Below are 19,965 nucleotides of genomic sequence, written 5' to 3'. Positions count from 1 at the left end.
CTTTCCATTCTGCTAGCCGGTTCTACTTTATGATACAAGTCATAAGCAACCACACCTTCAGAATCAACGATTCTGGTCTCAGCACTCTATTTGCTTCCCTCCCTAAGACCAATCCTTCTCCTTCACCTTGTGACCGAAGCAAGCCTGGAACGTCCATTTCTTGGTTTAGGCCAAGATTGTACAGATTGATCTCTCGAATCAAAAGTACTCCCGTGCAGTACATTGTTTAGGGTTTAGACTCGTTTCTGATCCACACACCCGAAATTACCAAAACCAGCAGAAACGGTTTTCACCCACAAAAAAATGTGTACTTTGAATGTTCTTATGCAAGGTCAGTTTAAAGTTTACCTCCTTTAGCATGTTTGAGACTAAACATGACAACCGATTGTCCTTTCATATATTTGTATATTAAATGGATTGTAGGTGAATATACTGAAAATGTTATAGAAATTTTAGCTACTAAATATTGGATAATATGGAAGGAAAGATGTATGAGGACCTTTTAAGATAAATCTAACACTAGTTTATCATTTTTTTTTTAACAATACAGAGATACATAAATTTCTGGCAACTATCCCCCTTATAAAAGTCTGGTACTATAGTGGTACAAGATTCTTCAATTAGAACACAAAATACCTTGACAGATACAATTGCTTAACATAAATGGGAAACTCATACTTTACACCAGTATAAATTGAACATGATGTTTCCTGGGTACAAGTATCTTCCATTGCAGAGTATGGGCTAATTCTGATATCAGATACATGAATTATATCCCTGTTAAAGTTGGGACATTCAACACTTCCTCCCGTGAAGAAAGCAGAGGCTTTGACCTTGCTAGAAGCAGCTTCCTGGGAAAAAGACATGAAACTTCATCAATTCTGAATTGAAGGAGATTATCAAAGAATCATGGATTTTGCCAATAACAAGTCAAATGCAATACATTGGAGAATGTTACAGAAATGTGGAAGCTGTTTTTTGGGTTTCAAGTATTTTCATGGAGAAGGAAATAAAGTAGCAGATGCACTGGCAAAGGAAGCAAGAAATCCACAAACAACAATAGAATCAAATGCCAGATATCTTACTGCCTTCTATTTCTTTGGATAGACATTCTTTAGGTTTTTCGGATAACTCAGTTTCTGTTATTGAGAATCAGGATTTGTTGGGCGACTCTCATATCTTGGGTCATACCCCTGAGATAAGGGTAACTAATAGAGTTTGATTTCCTCCTTATTGTTTATATTTTCTTTTTTCATCTATTTTTAGTTTGTACTATATAAGTCTCTTTTCCTTTGTTTCTTAATACAACGTATAACCTTTAAAAATAATCACAAGTATCAGTTTCGTCGTAACTCTACGTATATGGACTTGATGCTTCGATTATTGTGTTTCCTGCCAGAGTAGCAGAATGCACCAAAGTAACTATTAATCTCATGAGAGTTTGTTAGGAAAATATGATGCAACTGCTTGTCACTTGTGAAGAGTTGCACCTTATGTTCTGGTCTAGTAATGGTAAACAAAGGTAATGTCTTTTCTTCTAAGGATGAAGTTGCCTGTTTTTAACAAAGCCACCGTGTATATATAGGGTTCTCCCTCGCTTGGCTCGGTCGGCCCCATAACCATACAGAAGTGTGTGCTGCAATTTTTTTGATGCACAAGAGGTCTGAGGTTTGTTAATGAAGGGTTTAGAGTATGTTGCCTACATAAAAACTAACCACTATGAGGTAGAGAGCGACGGATGAGGTCATGAGATTGAGATTGTCGGATTCTTATGTCCGATGATACACAATATTTCTTCTTGGGATTTTTGATAAAGTACCCCTACTTTTAACATTACACTAAAAAAATGCCCCCGTTTTTTAAAAATTTGTTAAAGTACCCTTGCCTTGACCATTTTATTCAAAAAAAGATAAACAACAGTTAGCAGCTGTTAACACTTAGGTGGAAGTGTCAAAATGTCCAAAAAGCCCTTCCTCCTGAGTAGAGTTGGATTTTTTTGAATTGCAGACTTGAAACGCTGAGTCGAGTCGAGTCGAGTCAATTCCACTTTTCTTATTTGTGTTGTTTAAAATGCAGAATCCACATCTTTTGCTTGAGATTCATTGACCATCTTCTTCACAGTCCACATGCAGTATAGCCAACAACAACATCATGTTTCCTACCAACTGCTCATACCCATTTCAGTTCAGTTCCTTTTCTGCAATATACAGATTAGACCCATACATTCATACAACACTAACAGATTAAACATCCACTTGTAGTTCAGCTCAATAGAAGCTCCTGCAATTCTATCCAGCAAACCAACACCCATCAACCAAAACAACACCAGTCTCTTCTAGCATCTCAAACTATCTTCCAGTGCTGACCACCTGCAATCTTACTCGTTCACAATACCAACAACAACTTGAACTGCAGCTTTCTGCCATACACCTGCAATTACAATTGCCTGTAATAGCATCGCCACGACATTTGCTCACTGCACAACCCATTTATGAGCTAAACACACAACACTACCAGCTTCATGTTTCTATCTGTTGCAGCTCAATACCACCATGCCTTCTACAGTTCTGCAACACCATAAACTTCCATTTACTTTGCAACTCCATTACTCAGCTTCACCACTGCAGCCTACCAACACAGCCATTTCCCATTTATCACTTCAAATGCATACAACCATTACCACCAGCATCAATTCATCCAACATCTTCTTATCTCCCATTTCTTCTCTACATTCCCAGCCTGCACCTACAACTGCAGTGCCATCACTGTAACCATGTCAGTAGCACCAAAATCAATCCACTGCATCCATTCTTGAAATCTCAGTGGAAAGCAACCATCAATGGCCCATTTCTGCCTACAATTTCAGTTCCTTCCACAACATCAACACAAATCCACCACATGTGACCTAAGCATACATCTAACCATTACAACAATTCAATACTGCCACCATCTCAGACTCAAGTCCGTTACAGACCCATGATAATCACTATTTCCACCTCTACCAATTCAACAACAGAGACAACCCCAGATTTCAATTCTTCTCGGCTTCTCAATCACCAGCACAAGGTCTTATTTGTTTTAACTTCAATTCACCAACAGAACCTTCTTCATTTGAATCTCCACCTCCATGAACCTTGTAAGCACATCAACTGCAACCTTGTTCTGCACCACAAACCTTCATTAGAACAGCATTACCAACTATCGCCATTATTAGTTTGAAACTGAATTTGAAATTACATTAATTTGAATTGAACAATCATCAAAATCATAAAAAAAAATACAACTACTAATTTCATAAATTAGCAAAAGAAGTTCATAATACTAGAAAACCCCCAAATCTTCAAGAACCCTAATCAATAAAAAAATCCCCAAATTTGACATTGATGATGAATACAAGGCTCAAGTTTAAACAAACATGCAGAAGATGGATAAATATGAACCCATTCTTTCAAATTGAGAGAATTTCAAACTAACATTCATCAAAAATCATAATCATTGCCATTAACAAACCACTTTTCTTCTTCCTATTAGTGTTGTTGTGGACTGATTCTCACCACAACCCATTGCTCATAATCCATTCAATTCTGATACTGCAGCAATCTTCTTCTCTTCCATCACGAAATCAGTGGCAGCATCACACCTTCACCGCAACTCTGTTCATTCACGCTAGCCACATCACCTACAACAACTACCGCTGTTTTTGAGATTCATCTTCTTCCCCAACTATTTATTTTATGAAACCCTAAAAAACAGTTCAACCCCCAAAAATATATATACCAAAATCTGATTCTTTTTCCCTTCAAATACAACCCGAATCTCTATCGAAATTGTCTCTGTTTAGTTCAAAAACCCTAATTAAACAGAGCAGTAATAGGAGTATTGATTTCATTACAGAAAAGGAGATAAAGAAGATAAGAAGAACGCGGCTGTTGGAGAGAAGTGATGGAAGAGGGGAATATAAGATTTACATGCTCTTGCTCGATTAAGTTTAATGTGGAGGTTTATGGTAATTTGACCCAGTTTTTGACTAGATAAACGATCATTGATTCCATTATGCTGGTCTAAAGGGTGAAAGTAAACGGCAAGGGCATTTTAAAAAGTTTGAAGAAAACGGGGACATTAATTTAATGGATATAAAAAAACGCGTGTAATTTATAAAAATTCTCTTTCTTTAGCTTAAGCATTTTCCACTCCACCGCTCATTTTATAAAATGAAATATTGCGGGAATGAAAGCGTCGTAAAACCCCCAGGAAAACCCTAGAAAGTAAATAGAAGTATAGAACCAGATAGATTCCAATTCTCTTCATCAAAATGGAGATCTCAGATATCCCATCTTTTCAAAATCTGCATCACCATAGAGAACACCATCTCAATCTCACAAAAACAAAATTCATTCCTAATAATAACCCCAATTTCTTCTTCTCATCAAAAAATCATTCTCACAACAAGCAACCAAGAAGAACTAGTATCCATTCAATTGTTTGTCAAACCAAAAACAATGAAGAAGAAGGGGAGAAACTAAAACCAGTTGGGAGTGGAAATTCTAGGTTCAGGTCAAAATCACAAGATTTTGTTATAAAGAAGTCAAAGGGGAAGAGTAGAATGATATGGGTTTGTTCCAGTTGTGGAAATTCATCATCACAATGGTGGGGAAGTTGTAAATCCTGTGAAGCTATGGGTACAATGACTCAGATGTCAGTGTCACAGACTGAATTTGTTGAGGATAAATCAAGGAAATCATGGATAGTACCGCGTAAAACAGACGAGTTAGGACCGCAGAGGTTGACTGATGTGAATAAGGGGGTGAATCAGTTAACTTGGAGAATCCCATTATCTGGAGTTTTTGGTGCTGAAGTATATAGGGTGCTTGGAGGTGGTCTTGTCCCAGGTTGTTTGGTTTTAGTTGGTGGTGATCCTGGTGTGGGAAAAAGTACATTGTTGTTGCAAATTGCTGCAATGGTGGCTCAAGGGGGTGATTCTGGTGGCCCAGCTCCAGTTTTGTATATCTCTGGTGAAGAGAGTGTTGAGCAAATTGGTAATAGAGCGGATCGTATGGGAATGGGAATCGGAACGGAAGAATTGCTTTCTCCTCGGGCACTTATTATTGATTCTATTCAGACAATGTATTTGAAGGGAGTGTCTGGAAGTGCAGGAGGTATCATGCAGGTAAATGAATGCACTTCTACTCTGTTGAGGTACGCAAAAAGCACTGATGTGCCTGTATTTTTGATTGGGCATGTGACCAAAACTGGTGAGATAGCAGGACCTCGTGTCTTAGAGCACATTGTGGATGTTGTTTTGTATATGGAGGGGGAGAGGTACTCGTGTACTCGTCTCATAGGTTCCTTCGATCAGTCAAGAACCGGTTTGGGTCCACAGATGAGCTTGGAGTGTTTGAAATGTCACAGTCTGGTCTGCAAGCTGTCTCAAACCCTAGTGAGATATTCTTAAGTGAGCAGCAGTTGGATTTCGATGTTTTAGCTGGACTTGCTATTGCTGTAATTGTTGATGGATCTCGAACTTTTCTGATTGAGATTCAGGCGTTATGCACTCCTGGCATGCCAGTTTCAGGGAGTGTTACTGGAATCCCGCAGAGCAGATTTAACATGATCACTCGTGTTCTGATGAAGCAAGCAGGTCTAAAGCTTCAAGACAATGCCATTTTTGTAAATGTAGTTAGTGGAGTCAAATTGACTGACACTGCTGGTGATCTTGCAATAGCAGCTGCAATATGCAGCAGTTTCCTGGAGTCCCCTATTCCCAATGATGTTGCATTCATTGGAGAGATTGGCCTTGGTGGTGAACTTCGCGGGGTCTCAAGAATGGAGAAGAGGGTGAATGCTGTTTCCAAATTGGGATATAGAAAATGCATTGTTCCGAAATCAGCTGAGAAATCTCTTGCATCCCTTGATCTCGGAGGAATGAAGGTTTTGGGCTGCAAGAACTTGAAGTAATAAACACCGTCTTTGGGAGCAATTGACCTCTTGCGCATTTCTTCTGAATTCTGCATTGACTTGGTGCCTGTTTACATGGCAGTGTTGATTTGAAAGCTTGTATAGTTGGCTAGAGTTCTGCTCTTGCCTCACTCAGGCAGTGAAGCAATGGTAATGTATTATCTTGAAGATCAGAATCATAGCTGTCATTGTCTTTCAGTTAGATTGTGTATATAATGAGTATTGTCAGGTCGAAAAGACTAAATGATTTTAAATTTGGCAAGATCCTTCCCATTCAAACCCTTTGGATAGAATTTTTAACGGATGCTACGATTGTCTTACGGGAGTATATGACCCTCACCATTAGGCTCAACTAGTCTATTCTCTGGTGGCCTTGTTTGCCTTTATGAAAATATGGTTACAATGGTTCAATGACTTGATACTCGGTTTGCTTGTTTTCTTGAGAACAGTTTCATGGTAGGACACCATAGATAGATAAGAACGTCGGATAACAGGTCTAGTAGACCTCGTAACCCAATACGATTAGTCTTCTCAAGTATAAATTTGCACGACAATTATATGGGATAAACGCCATCTCTATATTTTTCTGGAAAGGCCTCCTACAACACACTCAGAGCCAAAGTGCATCCCTATTTTTCTTTCAGAGAAAATATTTCTACTTGAGAAGCAGAGAAAGGTGTCATACCAAATTCTCCCTTACAAATTGATTCCTGCTCTACTCGAGCAAGCCAGAGGTTAGTCCCCCTACAGTCGAGCAATGGAAAGCCTCCACTGATACAAGCACAACGAAAATCAGATCAAGTTGAAGTTACTTCACCATCTATGTTGTAAAAACGTATGTGCATCTAACCAGCTTCACAAATCCTCTTCCAAACATGTCATCCAGTTTTGCATTCATGTGTTGTTGTTCTTTGAAGCAATGATTTTGTGTAGTTACAAAAAAGCAAGGTAAATATCTGTCAGACCAGAGTTATTTATCAAACAAGATTTTTATTATATACGGCACAAGTGAAAATCAACACCTATGCAGTCAAAGATTTCTCAAGAAACATTGCAATTAAAGCTATTGCTTTTGCTTGACATACACAAACAAAAAAAATAAAAGAAACTGTCACAGAATGATCTTTAAATGTACTGGTAAAAAGTTCAAAAAATGGAGAACAGATGATCGATCGATCAATGGTGAAAAAATTCTGTCTTTTTCTTTTCAAGGTCAAGTAATGTTTTACATCACCAATCATTCATCTCTTTCTTCTTCTTCTTCTCATCTCATGTCTCCCAACTCAGCATATGCTGCTCACGTCACTCCAGGACATGCACTTGATCCTCTTGTGATGAGGAATATGAAATTTTGGTTCTTTTGGAACTGTTGGATGCTTCACTGATCTGAAAAACAGGAAAAACGCAAAACAGATTACAAATACAAGTCGAAAAGTGAGTTGGGTTCCTCCAAACTCAACAACAAAAGAAATTATATAAAGATGGATACCATAATTCAAGACTACCTTTTAGGAATAAAAGGGCGGTCAAAGTATGGCATTGGTTGAGCTCTTGGAACTAGGTCCTTCCTCAACCTCTTGACTTCTTCCTCTTCTTCCAACTAAAAAGCAGAAACCAAGAAGATTGAAAGTATTACTACACGGCATTCAAGACACAGAGATATATAGTTCAAAGTTTCTGACGTTTACCTTTTGCTGCCTATCCTTTTCCATTCTATACTGTTCAAGTAAGCTTAACTTCTCCGCAACCTGAAAATGTCACATGAAAATTAGTACTTATAATCACAAGGATTTATTAAAAGCACGAAACCGTTGGTGAGTAAAGTTAGCCAAAATCATATAGCTTCAGATAAGAAATTGGCAGCTTACCTGAGTATCAAAATCAGCACGCTCAACTGCTCGAACATCACTGTGAAGTTTCAAGTCAATGGGCCTCGTGATGTCTTTTACTGGTGGCTTTATCAAATGCTGAAAACACAGAAACTACATTCAGCATTCACAAAATTATATGCTTACCTTCCAATTTGAATTTAGAATGTATCACAATGGTTCTTCCTGAGCCAAATACAGTAGCAAAGTCCTAGTTTATATTATACACCTAAGCAAATTGCGCCATTTAATAGTGTAAATTTCATATGTCCATCTTTATCATTCATATTTCTACTGAGCCAAATACTGTAGCCGTTGAATCTATATAGAGTTCCAGATTACCATGTATACCCCAGGCAAGTAAGCCCATTTACTAAGTGTGAGTTTAATATGTTCATCTCCTGAGCCAAATAACAATAACAATTGGATAATCGAAGTTCCAGACTACAGTAAGCGCTCACCAAAATACCCGTTCACCAATGCAAACTTTTAGGTGTCCATCTCTAATTGAACATAGTAAGTCCGTTTACTAGAGTGAGCATCCATCTTCTGAGACAAATAACGATAACAAGGATAATCGGATAATTGAGGTCCCAGACTATTGCGAAATTTCCCATTTACTATTGCAAATTTTCCATTCCCATCTCTAACATTCATACCTTACCCAACTGAGTAAACTAAAGAATATTATGTAGTGGACGATTTTCCATACAAAATCTAGTTCTAATCATTGTATTTAAAATCATTACGAAGCCTAAGAACTCGCTTAATATGTAAGCCCATTTACTAGTGCGAGTTTAATATGTCCATCTCCTGAGCCAAATAACAATAACCCAGTTGGATAATGGAAGTTCCAGGCTACAGTAAGCGCTCAGCGAAATACCCGTTCACTAATGCAAACTTTAGACATCTCTAATTGAACATAGTATTTACTAAAGTCAGTTTTATATATCCATCTTCTGAGACAAATAACAATAACAATAACAATCGGATGAATGAGGTACTAGGCTATTGTGAAATTCAAATTTCCCATTTACTGTGGCGAATTTTCTATTCCCATCTCTAACATTCATACCATACCCAACTGTGCAAACTAAAGATACCATGTAGTGAACGATTTTCCATACAAAATCTACTTTTATATCATTGTATTTAAGATCACTAAGAGGCCTACGAACTCGCTTTGGCATACCTCTGGTTCATCTGTTGTCCATGGAAGGCCTTGCGCAATGGGTATACGTTGCTTCTCCTCTTCCGTAAACATTTCCTGTACTTTCTTTACGAATACCTCTTCTTTATGTTTCCCTCGTTGCTGAAAGGACAATTACCCATTAGTAACCTGTATTCCTTTGAAACAAAGACTGGGCATCAAAACAAAAAATTAATCCCTAGTAGTTAACAATCAAAGATCATTATATTGATTTATACCTCAGTTCTAAGCTTGAATGGCTTTTGACTAGTGACTTTAAGTTGTTGTTTTTTCTTCCATCTCCTTACACCAGATGCTCCAGAAGAGTCAGAACTCTGCAAGTAGGCGGAAACAAATCACAGCTATAGTTAAACACTCAAATGCTAATATCACATTCAGCATAAAACCCATTATGAATCACAATTGAAGTATCAATATCATTCAGCATAAAACCAAATATGAATCCCATTTGAAGTACTAATATCACTCGGCATAAAACCAATTACAGTTGAATAATAATATCACACTCAGCATAAGTCCCAATATAAATCACAATTGACAGTAAGAACACTTACATTTCTCCGACTCCTTCTGCCACCTCCAGTTGAATTTTTGCTTCCTTGACTGCTATCATAAGAAGAAGACACACCCGATCCAATATCAAACGTGCCCAATTTGAAGGAGAACTTCTCAGCTGGGCAGAAAGATTCTGCAGAAAATTTCTTCTCTGAAAGTATTTTTGGTTGGTGAATACCAGGTAATGCCCATTTCATTCCCTTCTTAACATCCTCTTCTTCTTCCTTCTCTTTACCTTCTCCTTCTTCTCCTCCTTCCTTCTGCGTTGATCTCTTGGGGATAAACCGTAGACTCTCAAAAGCCTTAACCAAGTGCTGTACCTTTCCAGACCCCAAATCCGGTACACTGCTTCGTGCTTCTTCAAGTACTCTTGCTCTTCTTCTCTTTGTTTTTGAACTTCCCATTTCATTCTCTCCTTCCAAATCTTCAGATTGTTGAATAATTGGTGAATTTAATGAATCCTCATTACTTTCAAGGGTTTCTAGGGTTTTAACTTCTTCTTCAATTTCATCTTCTCCGCTAAGAAACTCATTCAATTTCTTCTCCTGCTCTTCTTCGATCTCAGCAACTCTCTTTGATTCTTCGGATTCATGTACATCAACCGATTCCTGTACCGAAAGACTCCGATTCCTGAAAAAATCCTCTTGAGAAGCCCTAAGTGTTTGATAAGCAATACAAGGACATTTCTTCAGATTATCATCCATCTTCTTCTTATTTTTACATTTACAGGTAACTTCTGAGGTTGACGCTGATGTCTTTTTAGGGTTTTTCTTTGCAACTACAAATTTTCTTTCCTGGATCTTGTTTCGTGGAGAAACATTCAATAAACTCTTCGAACCAAATTTCTTCGGTTTCTCAGACTTATTACAGATCGATGGAGATTTCTTCTGCAACGGACTAGTTAGAGCACACTGATTCGGATTTGAATTCTCAGATCGTGATGGTTTTAGGGATTTCACAGGAGTCGACATCTTTTTCCAGATTTTTTGATCCCGGAAATTGATTCAAAACGGGGATTAATTGAAGTATTAAAAATCAAATTTAGGGTTTTCTGAGTGAGCGAGAGAATATTTTGGGGGGATTTTGAGTTCTCTACAGAATAGCGAGGGGGAGAAAGAAGGGACGCAATGAACGGGAAGAAGGCGAACGTTATGGCTTAATGACGCTCTAACGGCTCTTCTTGTAACGGCTAGTTTTCCTAGGATTTTGCTTACGTGGAAACAGATTTTGAAATGATAAAGATGTGCATTGTCATGCTAATCCTTACTTTATGGAGTTTAAATATTTCCAAAACAAAAATTACTAGTTTCAATCTTTTTAAGATCCTATGAGTGCATGTATGGAGAATCTATAATTACTTGAAATATTTAAATAAAATCACTAATGACGTCCCATATCGGGTCAAAATAACATTAAAAGTTATTCCAAAAACACCAGGTTGAGTAAAAATTCAAGAAATTTTCAATGATTTAATGTTGGAAGATCGTTAACGTGGTTATTCATTTAATTTCGGCACTATTTATTTTATTAAACCTAAATAATAATGAATTTGAAGTTAATTTTTCGGTGATGTGTTCGTCTTACAAAGCTCTACATTGCTATAAAAAATTAGTGCATTTTTGAGATACCAAATCTCACTACTTACTAATTTTAATTTCGGACATTAATTTTCAAAGACTGATTTTCAGAGAGATGGAGGGTGAAATTATACGTTTTGGATTATGTTATTTTTAGTAGAATGTAGAGCTTTGTAAGAGCAAAACATCACCAAAAGGTTAGCTTCAAAGTCATTGCCATTTGTGTGTTATAAAAAAATTGGTGCCAAAAATCACGAAAATGTACGTAAGAATAATAATTTTTACGGATCCTTCCCCTAAATTAATAGTGTTAGAGTGAATGCTCGACTAAACTCACAGGTATTGATATGTCAAGTCTTATATCATATTTTAGTTGATATATTCATGCTGCTTACAAAAAGGCTACACATAAGGATGGCTACATACAAAAAATGATACAAAATGGAAGATGGAATGTGCAATTCAATAGAAATGCAAATATGGAGGAAATGCAGGATATTGTGAACTTGATAGTGCACATTGGGTCCCCTCCATCTTTGAGCAACAACCCAGATGATCTTACCTACAAGTTTGGAGACAAATTCTCTGCCAAAGATTGCTATGAAGCCCTAAGTTCTCAAGATCCAGCATCACAGACGATTCAGGTATCACAAGTTTCTTACAAAAGCATCTAGATTAAGCATGTGCCTCCCAAAGTTCAGCTATTTATGTGGATGGTGTTACAAAAGGAAATTGCAACAACAGACAACCTAATCAAAAGGGGGTGTGAAATCTCAAACCCAGGATGCAGCTTCTGCTTAACAAAGGAGGAAACAATTGATCACCTATTCTTGCACTGCTCATATGCTACAGAGATCTGGAAATATTTCCTTAACGATTTCAATCAAAAATGGGTACAAACCAAAGATATGGAACAACAAATGCTAGCATGGAAACTAAGAAGGGGGAGAAACAGAGGGAGGAAGATATGGCCTCTGATAATCTTTTTCATCATTTGGGTAATTTGGAATGAAAGGAATCAAAGGGTAATGGCAAGGAAAAAAGGAAGAGAAGCAACATTAGCCATTGATTAAGTCAAGAGCACCATATTCTTACGGACATCCACCTCAAACTGGTTCAGATTTATTCAGTTCAGTCAACTCATAACCCACTAGAAACTATAATTGACAGGAAGATGTAACTGATTTTTAACTGTATGGGGGGTACTTTTATATATTTGTTGTATTTTTATTTCATTTTTTCTTTTAACAAAATCATAATCTTTTTCTCGCAAAAAAAAAAAAAAAACGCCAGCTTCAAATGAGATTAGGTTAGGTACTAGAGTTTTAGGATTTATCAAGTTACCCTTGAAAATTGAAGATCATACATAAAAATCATTTGACTAACTTCATTAAAGGTTAGTAACAAAGATTGATTTATTTTTTAGAATTTAGACTATTTTCCCTTTTATCTATCTATTTATCTATCGTAACAAAGTCAATGACTTTAGTAATGAATGATTTGCAAAGGAAGAACTCGTCACAGACTAGCAATCATTGGCTAAGTTGAGTGAAATTTTGATTTGAAGCTCTTACTTGGCATAATTCGAAACTACAAACTAATGAAAAAAGTTTTAAATGTTAGAGAAGAACTTGAGTTCGCGCCTATTGAAGAAGTTTATTTCTCCTGAAAAGCTTTGTTCATTAGGTTCACGAACCTAAAGAGTTTAATTCGCCAACATAAGAGGATATAAAAACTTATGCAGCCTTTTTTTTCATTAAGTTCGTGAATCTAATTCTTTATTTTTGTGAACCTAATAAAGTGTTATGGTGTTTGAATATGAGCTAATGATTTACCCAGGGGATAATTAGGCAGAAGGGCGAATAGTTGTGTTGGAAAAGAAAAATGGGTAAATTTCTATGACAAACGACTTCTACTGCACAGTTTATTAAATCCGTGAAAATGAAAGAAGCTATTATTTTGGCTGCCAAGAAGTTGCAGTGGAGACTGGTGAAGACTTTGGAATGAATTCAAATATTGTCAAAATTAATATCAAGTTATAGGCAATTCATTTGTAAAATTTCTCTAATTTTCATGAAAATTGATTTATGTAGTTTTTCCCATGAATTTTAGGTGATGCATATTCGTAATGTATTTCATATGGAAAAAACTATAGGTTTCCTTGATAGTGATAGTTGGTCCTGCTCTTGAAGATTTCCTTGCCCAGGTATCGTAGAAAAAATATTTCCTTGCAATCATGGGTCTCATGTTTACGAGCTTTACCAAATTATATCGGGACTGGGGCGAGGCGAAGTCGAGCTTTACCAAATCAAATGAGAATTGGGGCGAGGCGAAACCGAGCTTTACCAAATATAGTTCAAAGAAAGAGGCATTTATGTATTGTATTTGTAATCGTAGATTGAATTGGTGAACCAAGTTCGCACGGACACAAAATCTAGTGTGGTCTACAGACCTTGTCCGGAACAAAGGTCACCCTAGCATTAGGTCGTCGTTCTTCTTCCCTCTCCCTCCCTCCCTAGGTTTCTCACTCAAAATCTCAACGTAGAAGAAGAAGAATTTTCCACATAAGGAATCCGAGTCGGACCGATTTCAATTTCAACAAGCTCGCTCCTCCCCTCCTCAGTAAGTAATCTCTTTCTCTTAAAACCTAATTTCTAACTTTAGGATCTGAAAGTTCTTCAAACTTCTGAAATTTACTTAAAATTGTTGAAATCGAAAGTAATATGGTAGTAAGGTCTTGTGTAGTTTCTCTTATGTATCACTATTCACCCATATCAGTTCCAGTTGTGGTGTGATTCTGTTGGTCTTGGCAGTTAAGTATGGAACTGACCATATTTAGGTTATAAGATTTTAAGTTCATAAGTTTTGAGTGTCAGGACACAGTTACATTGGGGCTTCACGGCGGTTCCCATTCTGCATTATACATTTAACAAATTATTTTCCTGCTAGAACTACATTTCCATTAACTAATCCTAATTGTTAAAGTTGCTAATTGTGCAGGCGCGCTTGATAGGAAATGGAAGAGACTTCGAGTGGCAATCCAAGTTTGGAGATTGTTGTTAGTCAAGAAAATGATGGAAATGAAGCTATAATTGATGAGAATGACTCAACGAAGAAGAATAAAGAGGCTGAAATAGACAATGTGGGGAATAAAGAACTGGAGGAACCGAAAGTTGGGATGCTTTTTGGTACTGCTGATGAAGTGCTCGAGTATTATAAAAACTATGCTAAGCAATTAGGATTCCCTGTGAAAAAGAGATCGTCTACAAAGGATGATGATGGGGTTTTGAGATATGTAACTCTTGCATGTGCTCGATCAGGAACATCAAGAAGTAATTCAGCAAGTAAGGGTTTGAGACCGCCTCAAAGTATTAAAACGAACTGCAAGGCTCTTCTTAGTGCATGTATTAGTCTTGATGGAAGGTGGAGAGTTAGTAGTGTCAGGCTTGTACACAACCATGAGTTGAGTCCAGATAAAGTTTGTTTTTTCCGATGTAAGCGGGTATTAAACTCCCATGGAAAAAGGAAGCTTGATTTAAATGATAAAGTTGGTGTCAAAAAAGATAAGAATAGTAGTTCACTGGTTGAAGTTGGAGGAAGTGAGAATACCTCAATATTATTGGGTAAAGATGGTAGAAATTATTCCGAGAAAGCGAGCCAGTTACAACTAGAGGAAGGGGATGCTACCTTAATTCTAGATTATTTGATGAAAATGAAATCTCAGGATGCAAATTTTTTTTATGCAATTGATTTGGATAAGCAGGGTAGGCTTCGGAATGTGTTTTGGGCAGATGCCAGGAGTAGATCATCATATGAGGAATTTGGTGATGTTATCAAGTTTGACACTACCTATTTGGCGAATAGATATGTCATCCCTTTTACTCCATTTGTGGGGGTCAATCATCACGGGCAACCTATTTTGTTTGGATGTGCATTGGTTTCAAGTGAAGATACCGAAACATTTATATGGCTGTTTCAAACTTGGCTTGCATGTATGTCTGGGCGTGCTCCAAGTGGGATAATAACTATTCTGGACAGAGCTATGGAAACAGCTATTGAAAATGTCTTTCCTAATATTCAACATCGTTGGTGCTTGTTGCATATAATGAAAATTCTGCCTGTAAAGCTGAAAGAATACAGTGATTCTGAATCCATTATGTTAGCCCTGAAATGTGTTGTGTATGATTCAGTGTCTCAGTCCGAGTTTGAAGAACAGTGGAATATAATGATTGAGAATTACAAGTTACATAATGATGATTTTTTAACTGGGTTATATAATGAGAGATGCCGTTGGGTGCCAGTTTTTGTGAAAGAGAACTTTTGGGGTGGAATTTCTCCTATTTATCGAAACGAGAGTATGCGTTCATTCTTCGATGATCACGTCAAATCTAAGACTTCCTTTAAACAGTTCGTGAAAAGGTATGAAGATGCATTGAGAAGTAATGTCGAAAAGGAAATTCATGAGGATTTTAAGTGTTTTTCTTCAAGTGTCAACTGTGTAACACACTATGACATGGAGAAACAAGCTCAAGCAGTTTATACAATTTCAAAATTTAAGGAGTTCCAGAATGAATTAACGGGTAAAATGTACTGCGACTTGGCAACTTTTGAAGTCGATGGTACGAGTTTAGAGTATCGAATATCTGAGGATATAATGATTGGCGAGAAGAAAAAAAGTGTAACTTTCAAGGTAAGATTCCAGGAACATGACAATGAAATTGTGTGCAGTTGTTCTAAGTTTGAGTTCACGGGAATATTATGCAGACATGCGATTTATGTCTTTATTCGTCACAAGGTCCACTTATTTCCCAATAAATACATCATGCAGAGATGGAGGAAAGATGTGAAGAGATGTCACACAAAGGTAAAACTAAAATACAGTGATTGGGATACGACTCCTGAAGCTCAACGATGTGATAAGATGGAAAAGAGCTTTAATGAGATAAAGGAAATGGCAAATGATTCTGAAGATAAGTGTGTGATTGTGATGTCTTGGATGAATAAGCTAAAGGAAGAACTAATAAACCATGACTATAAAAGTATTCGGGTAACTCCAAAACTGCCCATTCCAAGGATCTTAGGCAATAATGTTAAGAGCATCCCAAAAGAGGGTCAGAGTATGCTCTCCCCAAACTACTTGTATGGATCGAATGGGACTGGAAATGTAGCTCTCCCGATCCCTATTATATACGACAATCGTTTTCAGGTAATACATGAATTGCTTGATTTGAAATCTTTCTTATGATTTTTACACATTAATGGCTTATGTATTGATTTTCGTAATTTTTCGTTTCCCTAGGGCCATCACCATCAAGCTTGGAATGGGGTTTATAGTATGTTCAGTTTGCCTAGTTCTAATTTGCAAGGACTTGGTAACCAAAAGCCTGATTGAGACACTGGATCAGTGGTTAGTGGACTCTCATTTTCTTTTGTGTGTACTTAGGACCACTGTAAGAATATACCAACTTATGTTAATACACATCATATAACAAATTTGAACTGATGCTGTACTTTCGCTAAGTATGTAGGAATGCAAATATTCAGCATTCATGTTAACATCATGCTTGATTAGTTTTTCTAAGTCGTTACCTACATGTGTTGAAAAGATGTCTTTCTTCATGGACCCATGGGTCCCTTTGTTAATTGTAATGACCTACCTCCTCCTTTTCTTTTCATTGTTGGATTCAATGGATAAATTCCACTGGATCACATATATCTGTAGATCTCTGTTACTTATTGCACATTGTCCACTCCCCATTGAATTCATCATGGTAGATGGGGAAGTTCATTGAATGGGTAATGATATGATACAAGTTATACAACACTTGCTTCTCACCTGCAAAACTTTTATAGTTCAATAAGCAGGTACTGTTTTCTACTTATTCGATAAGGAACCTTTTAGTGTAAGCAATGATTGGTTAATTGGGTTATTAATGAGAAGTGTTGTTTGTTGCCAGCTGTTGTGTAGGAAGGCTTTCGGGCTGGAATATCTCATATACAAAGAAGCAAGATTCTGCATTTATACTTTGATGATCATGTGCAGTCTAAACAAACCTGAAGGAATTGGTGAAAATTACGAAACTGCATCATAATGTAATGTACAAAAGAAAAAGCTTGAAGGCATTTGGTGTTTCTCTTCACTGGTAGATTGTTTGACACATTAAAACATTTAAAACAGGATGAAGAAGTTTACACTACGTCAAACCTTGAAGTAAATGTACTGTGACTTGGTTAAGGTGAATAATGCAACTTAATATTATCACATATATATATATATATATATATATATATATATCTGAAGACTTTATGATTGAGAGTGTAAATATCGGGCTTCCATTCCATGAAACTAACAAGCAGATTAAGTGCAGTTGTTGTTTTTGGAGACTTATAGTATATATTTAGGGTGTAAATATGTCATTATGATTCCGGTAGATCCATTCTCTTTCAGACTAGTACATCATGAGAAGATGGAGGAAGGATGAGAAGAGAACCCGCACGAAGGTTAAAGTCAGCGTTGATTGGATACCACTCTTGAAGCAAATAGACGTGATAGGTCATAGAATGCAGAAGACATTTGATGAGATTAAGAAACCGCCATATAGTATTTTCCCATTCATCCTGTAACACGGTCAGTAAAGGAAAATTCAGTAATATTTTCAAGTTATGTATCATGTTTCCAAGTTTAATTGCTAGACCCTGATGATTGCTTAACTTCATTAACCTCTTAAGTTTGTGTAGTAGATTATAACGTTTCTGCTGTTCTGCAAATTCAGGATTTGTGCTTGCTTAGAGTGTGAGACTTGTGTTATGGTAGGAACAGGTTTGTCTTCCATCCGACCCTAAGAGCTCAGGGTAGGTCGATCAAGATTCATACTGCTGACTTCCTCTCTTCCCAGATCAAGTACTAAATGGCCTTCGCTTCAGCAACTTTGTCAACTAACAGCTTCACAATCTACAGGTTCTCCCTCTCTCCCTTCATTGCCTCCAAATACTCCTGCTATAAGTATGTGAACTCAAAACTATTTGAAGTTTTTCAATACAAGCATAGGATTTGTACATAGACACCAGAATCAAAATGATACTCTACATGACTGAAACTAGTTGCTTAATTTCGATTACCAAATTTATCTTTTATGCTTTACATCTCATTACTATCAAACATATAACATACACACTTATATTGTTCATTTTACACAAATTATTTGATACAAACTAGCCAATCAACTTTTATTGACTATCTGCTTGTTACTTCTCAGGAACATTAGCTTTACCTTCTTCCATAACCGTGGCACAAAACTCTTGGTATTTCCTGAACTTCCCTTACGGTTCATTACCCTGTTGGATTTTCTCAAAGAACTAACTCTCTTCGGTGTCTTTGCATTTTCTTTGTAGATTTGATCTAAACGATGATCAAAAGAAAAGAAAGGAGATTTCAATTGGCTCGGACAAGTTGACGAAGATGCTTGTGAACGTCTCATAATTTGATTCAGTTGCTGCGTCACGGCTTTGAGTTCATACGAGTCGTAAGGCGTACTTCCTCCATTCGAAGGACTTGGTTTCAAAATTGGGGTAGTACTCTTGGCTTGAAAATTTAGATAGTAAGATGTTGGAGTCATGACTAGTTGTTTCTCCTGTTGAAATACTCATGTTGAATCTCTGAATTCTAGGAATCGAAGTCTTTTCCATGGTGGATTTGATCCGTCGAAGCAGCATCACAGATAAATAGGATTCAGCACATACCTCTTTGTATTCATGAAACCTTTTTTAGCAAGTAACGCAACTGAGTTGATAATTTTCTATGTAAAGAACAAGAAATAACTTGGTATTCTACGTCTCTTAACACATGGAGGCATGTGTTGTATTAAAAATCTCTCAAGCTTCTTTGTTTGTCAGTTGAGTCGTGAAGAAATGGAGTGTAAGACTGAATTGTACTAGTTGTATATACTAGGACACTGAGACAGGGGTGGCCCATATATCTTTGTCCGTATGTACCCTGTACCAACTGACATTCGTGGGAATGCACCTAACAACCGAAACAAGGCATGTGATTATTCAATGTCCATGGAAAAGGGATTTTCGTCGGTGGCTCTGAAGTACTAGTTCATGAAGATCTGTGGAAACCTTGGGGTGTTCTTGAAAGATTTCGATTTGATGTTCTATCAGGAGCAAGCAAGCAAATGACTCGTCGAAACTACTCTACCAACTAAAGTTCGCATCATCGACAATCATGATCATTTTCATTTTATTTTTATAATTTTGCTGGATTTTAAAGCATTAACACGCTGCCCTTATACTAAATTGTTCTCGTATTCTAAATTATTTGTTTCAAGTTAGTGGCTTTGATCTTACTCGAGAATTGCCTTTAGGACCTACCAGTCCAGTATGTTCCTGGATTCTTAAGCAATTTCGGCCTCTTTAGTTCCAATTCTTTTGGGGCATTCCAAGTTAAAACAACCACATAGATTCTTTGACACAACAAAACAGTTGGAAAGTGCATTCTCATATATTATTAGTACGCGATTAAAAATTTGTTCATCTCTGGTGTGTCATCGTCGACATGAATGGAAACTGTATTTATGTCAGTCAAAATTGTCCTGTTATAGGAAATGTGTCGGTTGCAGCGAGTGAAAGATAAAAGAATGATGAGACAAATTTGAAAATGCAAAACGCGCAAAGAAATTGCCGTATGACAGTTAAAACTTTACTGTATTCCACATGTTTCCTGGCATCAGATACAGCGGTCTAACCGTAGTCAATACTCAAAGAGGCAAGTACAAGGAAACAACCTATCATATGCGAA

At 37.0% G+C, this 19,965-nt stretch overlaps 2 protein-coding genes and 1 pseudogene across 8 annotated transcripts; 2 read left to right on the top strand and 1 right to left on the bottom strand.

Moving 5' to 3' along the window:
• Positions 1–4,237: 4,237 nt before the first annotated feature.
• Positions 4,238–6,179, top strand: LOC113277482 (annotated as a pseudogene).
• Positions 6,180–6,932: 753 nt separating this feature from the next.
• Positions 6,933–10,718, bottom strand: LOC113281784 (protein WVD2-like 4). The gene is made up of 7 exons (XM_026530633.1): positions 9,588–10,718; positions 9,252–9,347; positions 9,016–9,135; positions 7,824–7,922; positions 7,644–7,703; positions 7,461–7,555; positions 6,933–7,341 (listed from the first exon to the last, which is right to left on the bottom strand). The coding sequence occupies exons 1-7, from the start codon at positions 10,557–10,559 to the stop codon at positions 7,239–7,241; spliced, it is 1,545 nt and encodes a 514-aa protein (XP_026386418.1). The 5' UTR covers positions 10,560–10,718; the 3' UTR covers positions 6,933–7,238.
• A 2,875-nt stretch (positions 10,719–13,593) lies between these two features.
• On the top strand, positions 13,594–19,484 carry LOC113281782 (protein FAR1-RELATED SEQUENCE 6-like). 7 transcript variants are annotated; one of them, XM_026530632.1, is made up of 9 exons: positions 13,594–13,787; positions 14,166–15,855; positions 15,994–16,371; positions 16,465–17,030; positions 17,123–17,401; positions 17,614–17,793; positions 17,939–18,123; positions 18,422–18,467; positions 18,558–19,484. In XM_026530632.1, the coding sequence occupies exons 2-4, from the start codon at positions 14,182–14,184 to the stop codon at positions 16,555–16,557; spliced, it is 2,145 nt and encodes a 714-aa protein (XP_026386417.1). In that variant the 5' UTR covers positions 13,594–13,787; positions 14,166–14,181; the 3' UTR covers positions 16,558–17,030; positions 17,123–17,401; positions 17,614–17,793; positions 17,939–18,123; positions 18,422–18,467; positions 18,558–19,484. The 7 variants fall into 7 exon arrangements, with proteins under 7 accessions (XP_026386417.1, XP_026386412.1, XP_026386413.1 ...); XM_026530627.1 differs by having other exon boundaries at positions 14,166–16,371; positions 17,123–17,258; positions 17,344–17,401; XM_026530628.1 differs by having other exon boundaries at positions 14,166–16,371; positions 18,558–18,734; positions 18,833–19,484.
• Positions 19,485–19,965: the final 481 nt, after the last annotated feature.

This window comes from Papaver somniferum, chromosome 5 (assembly GCF_003573695.1).
Source record: "Papaver somniferum cultivar HN1 chromosome 5, ASM357369v1, whole genome shotgun sequence".
NCBI lineage: Eukaryota > Viridiplantae > Streptophyta > Magnoliopsida > Ranunculales > Papaveraceae > Papaver > Papaver somniferum.
This window is presented reverse-complemented; position numbering and strand designations above follow the sequence as displayed.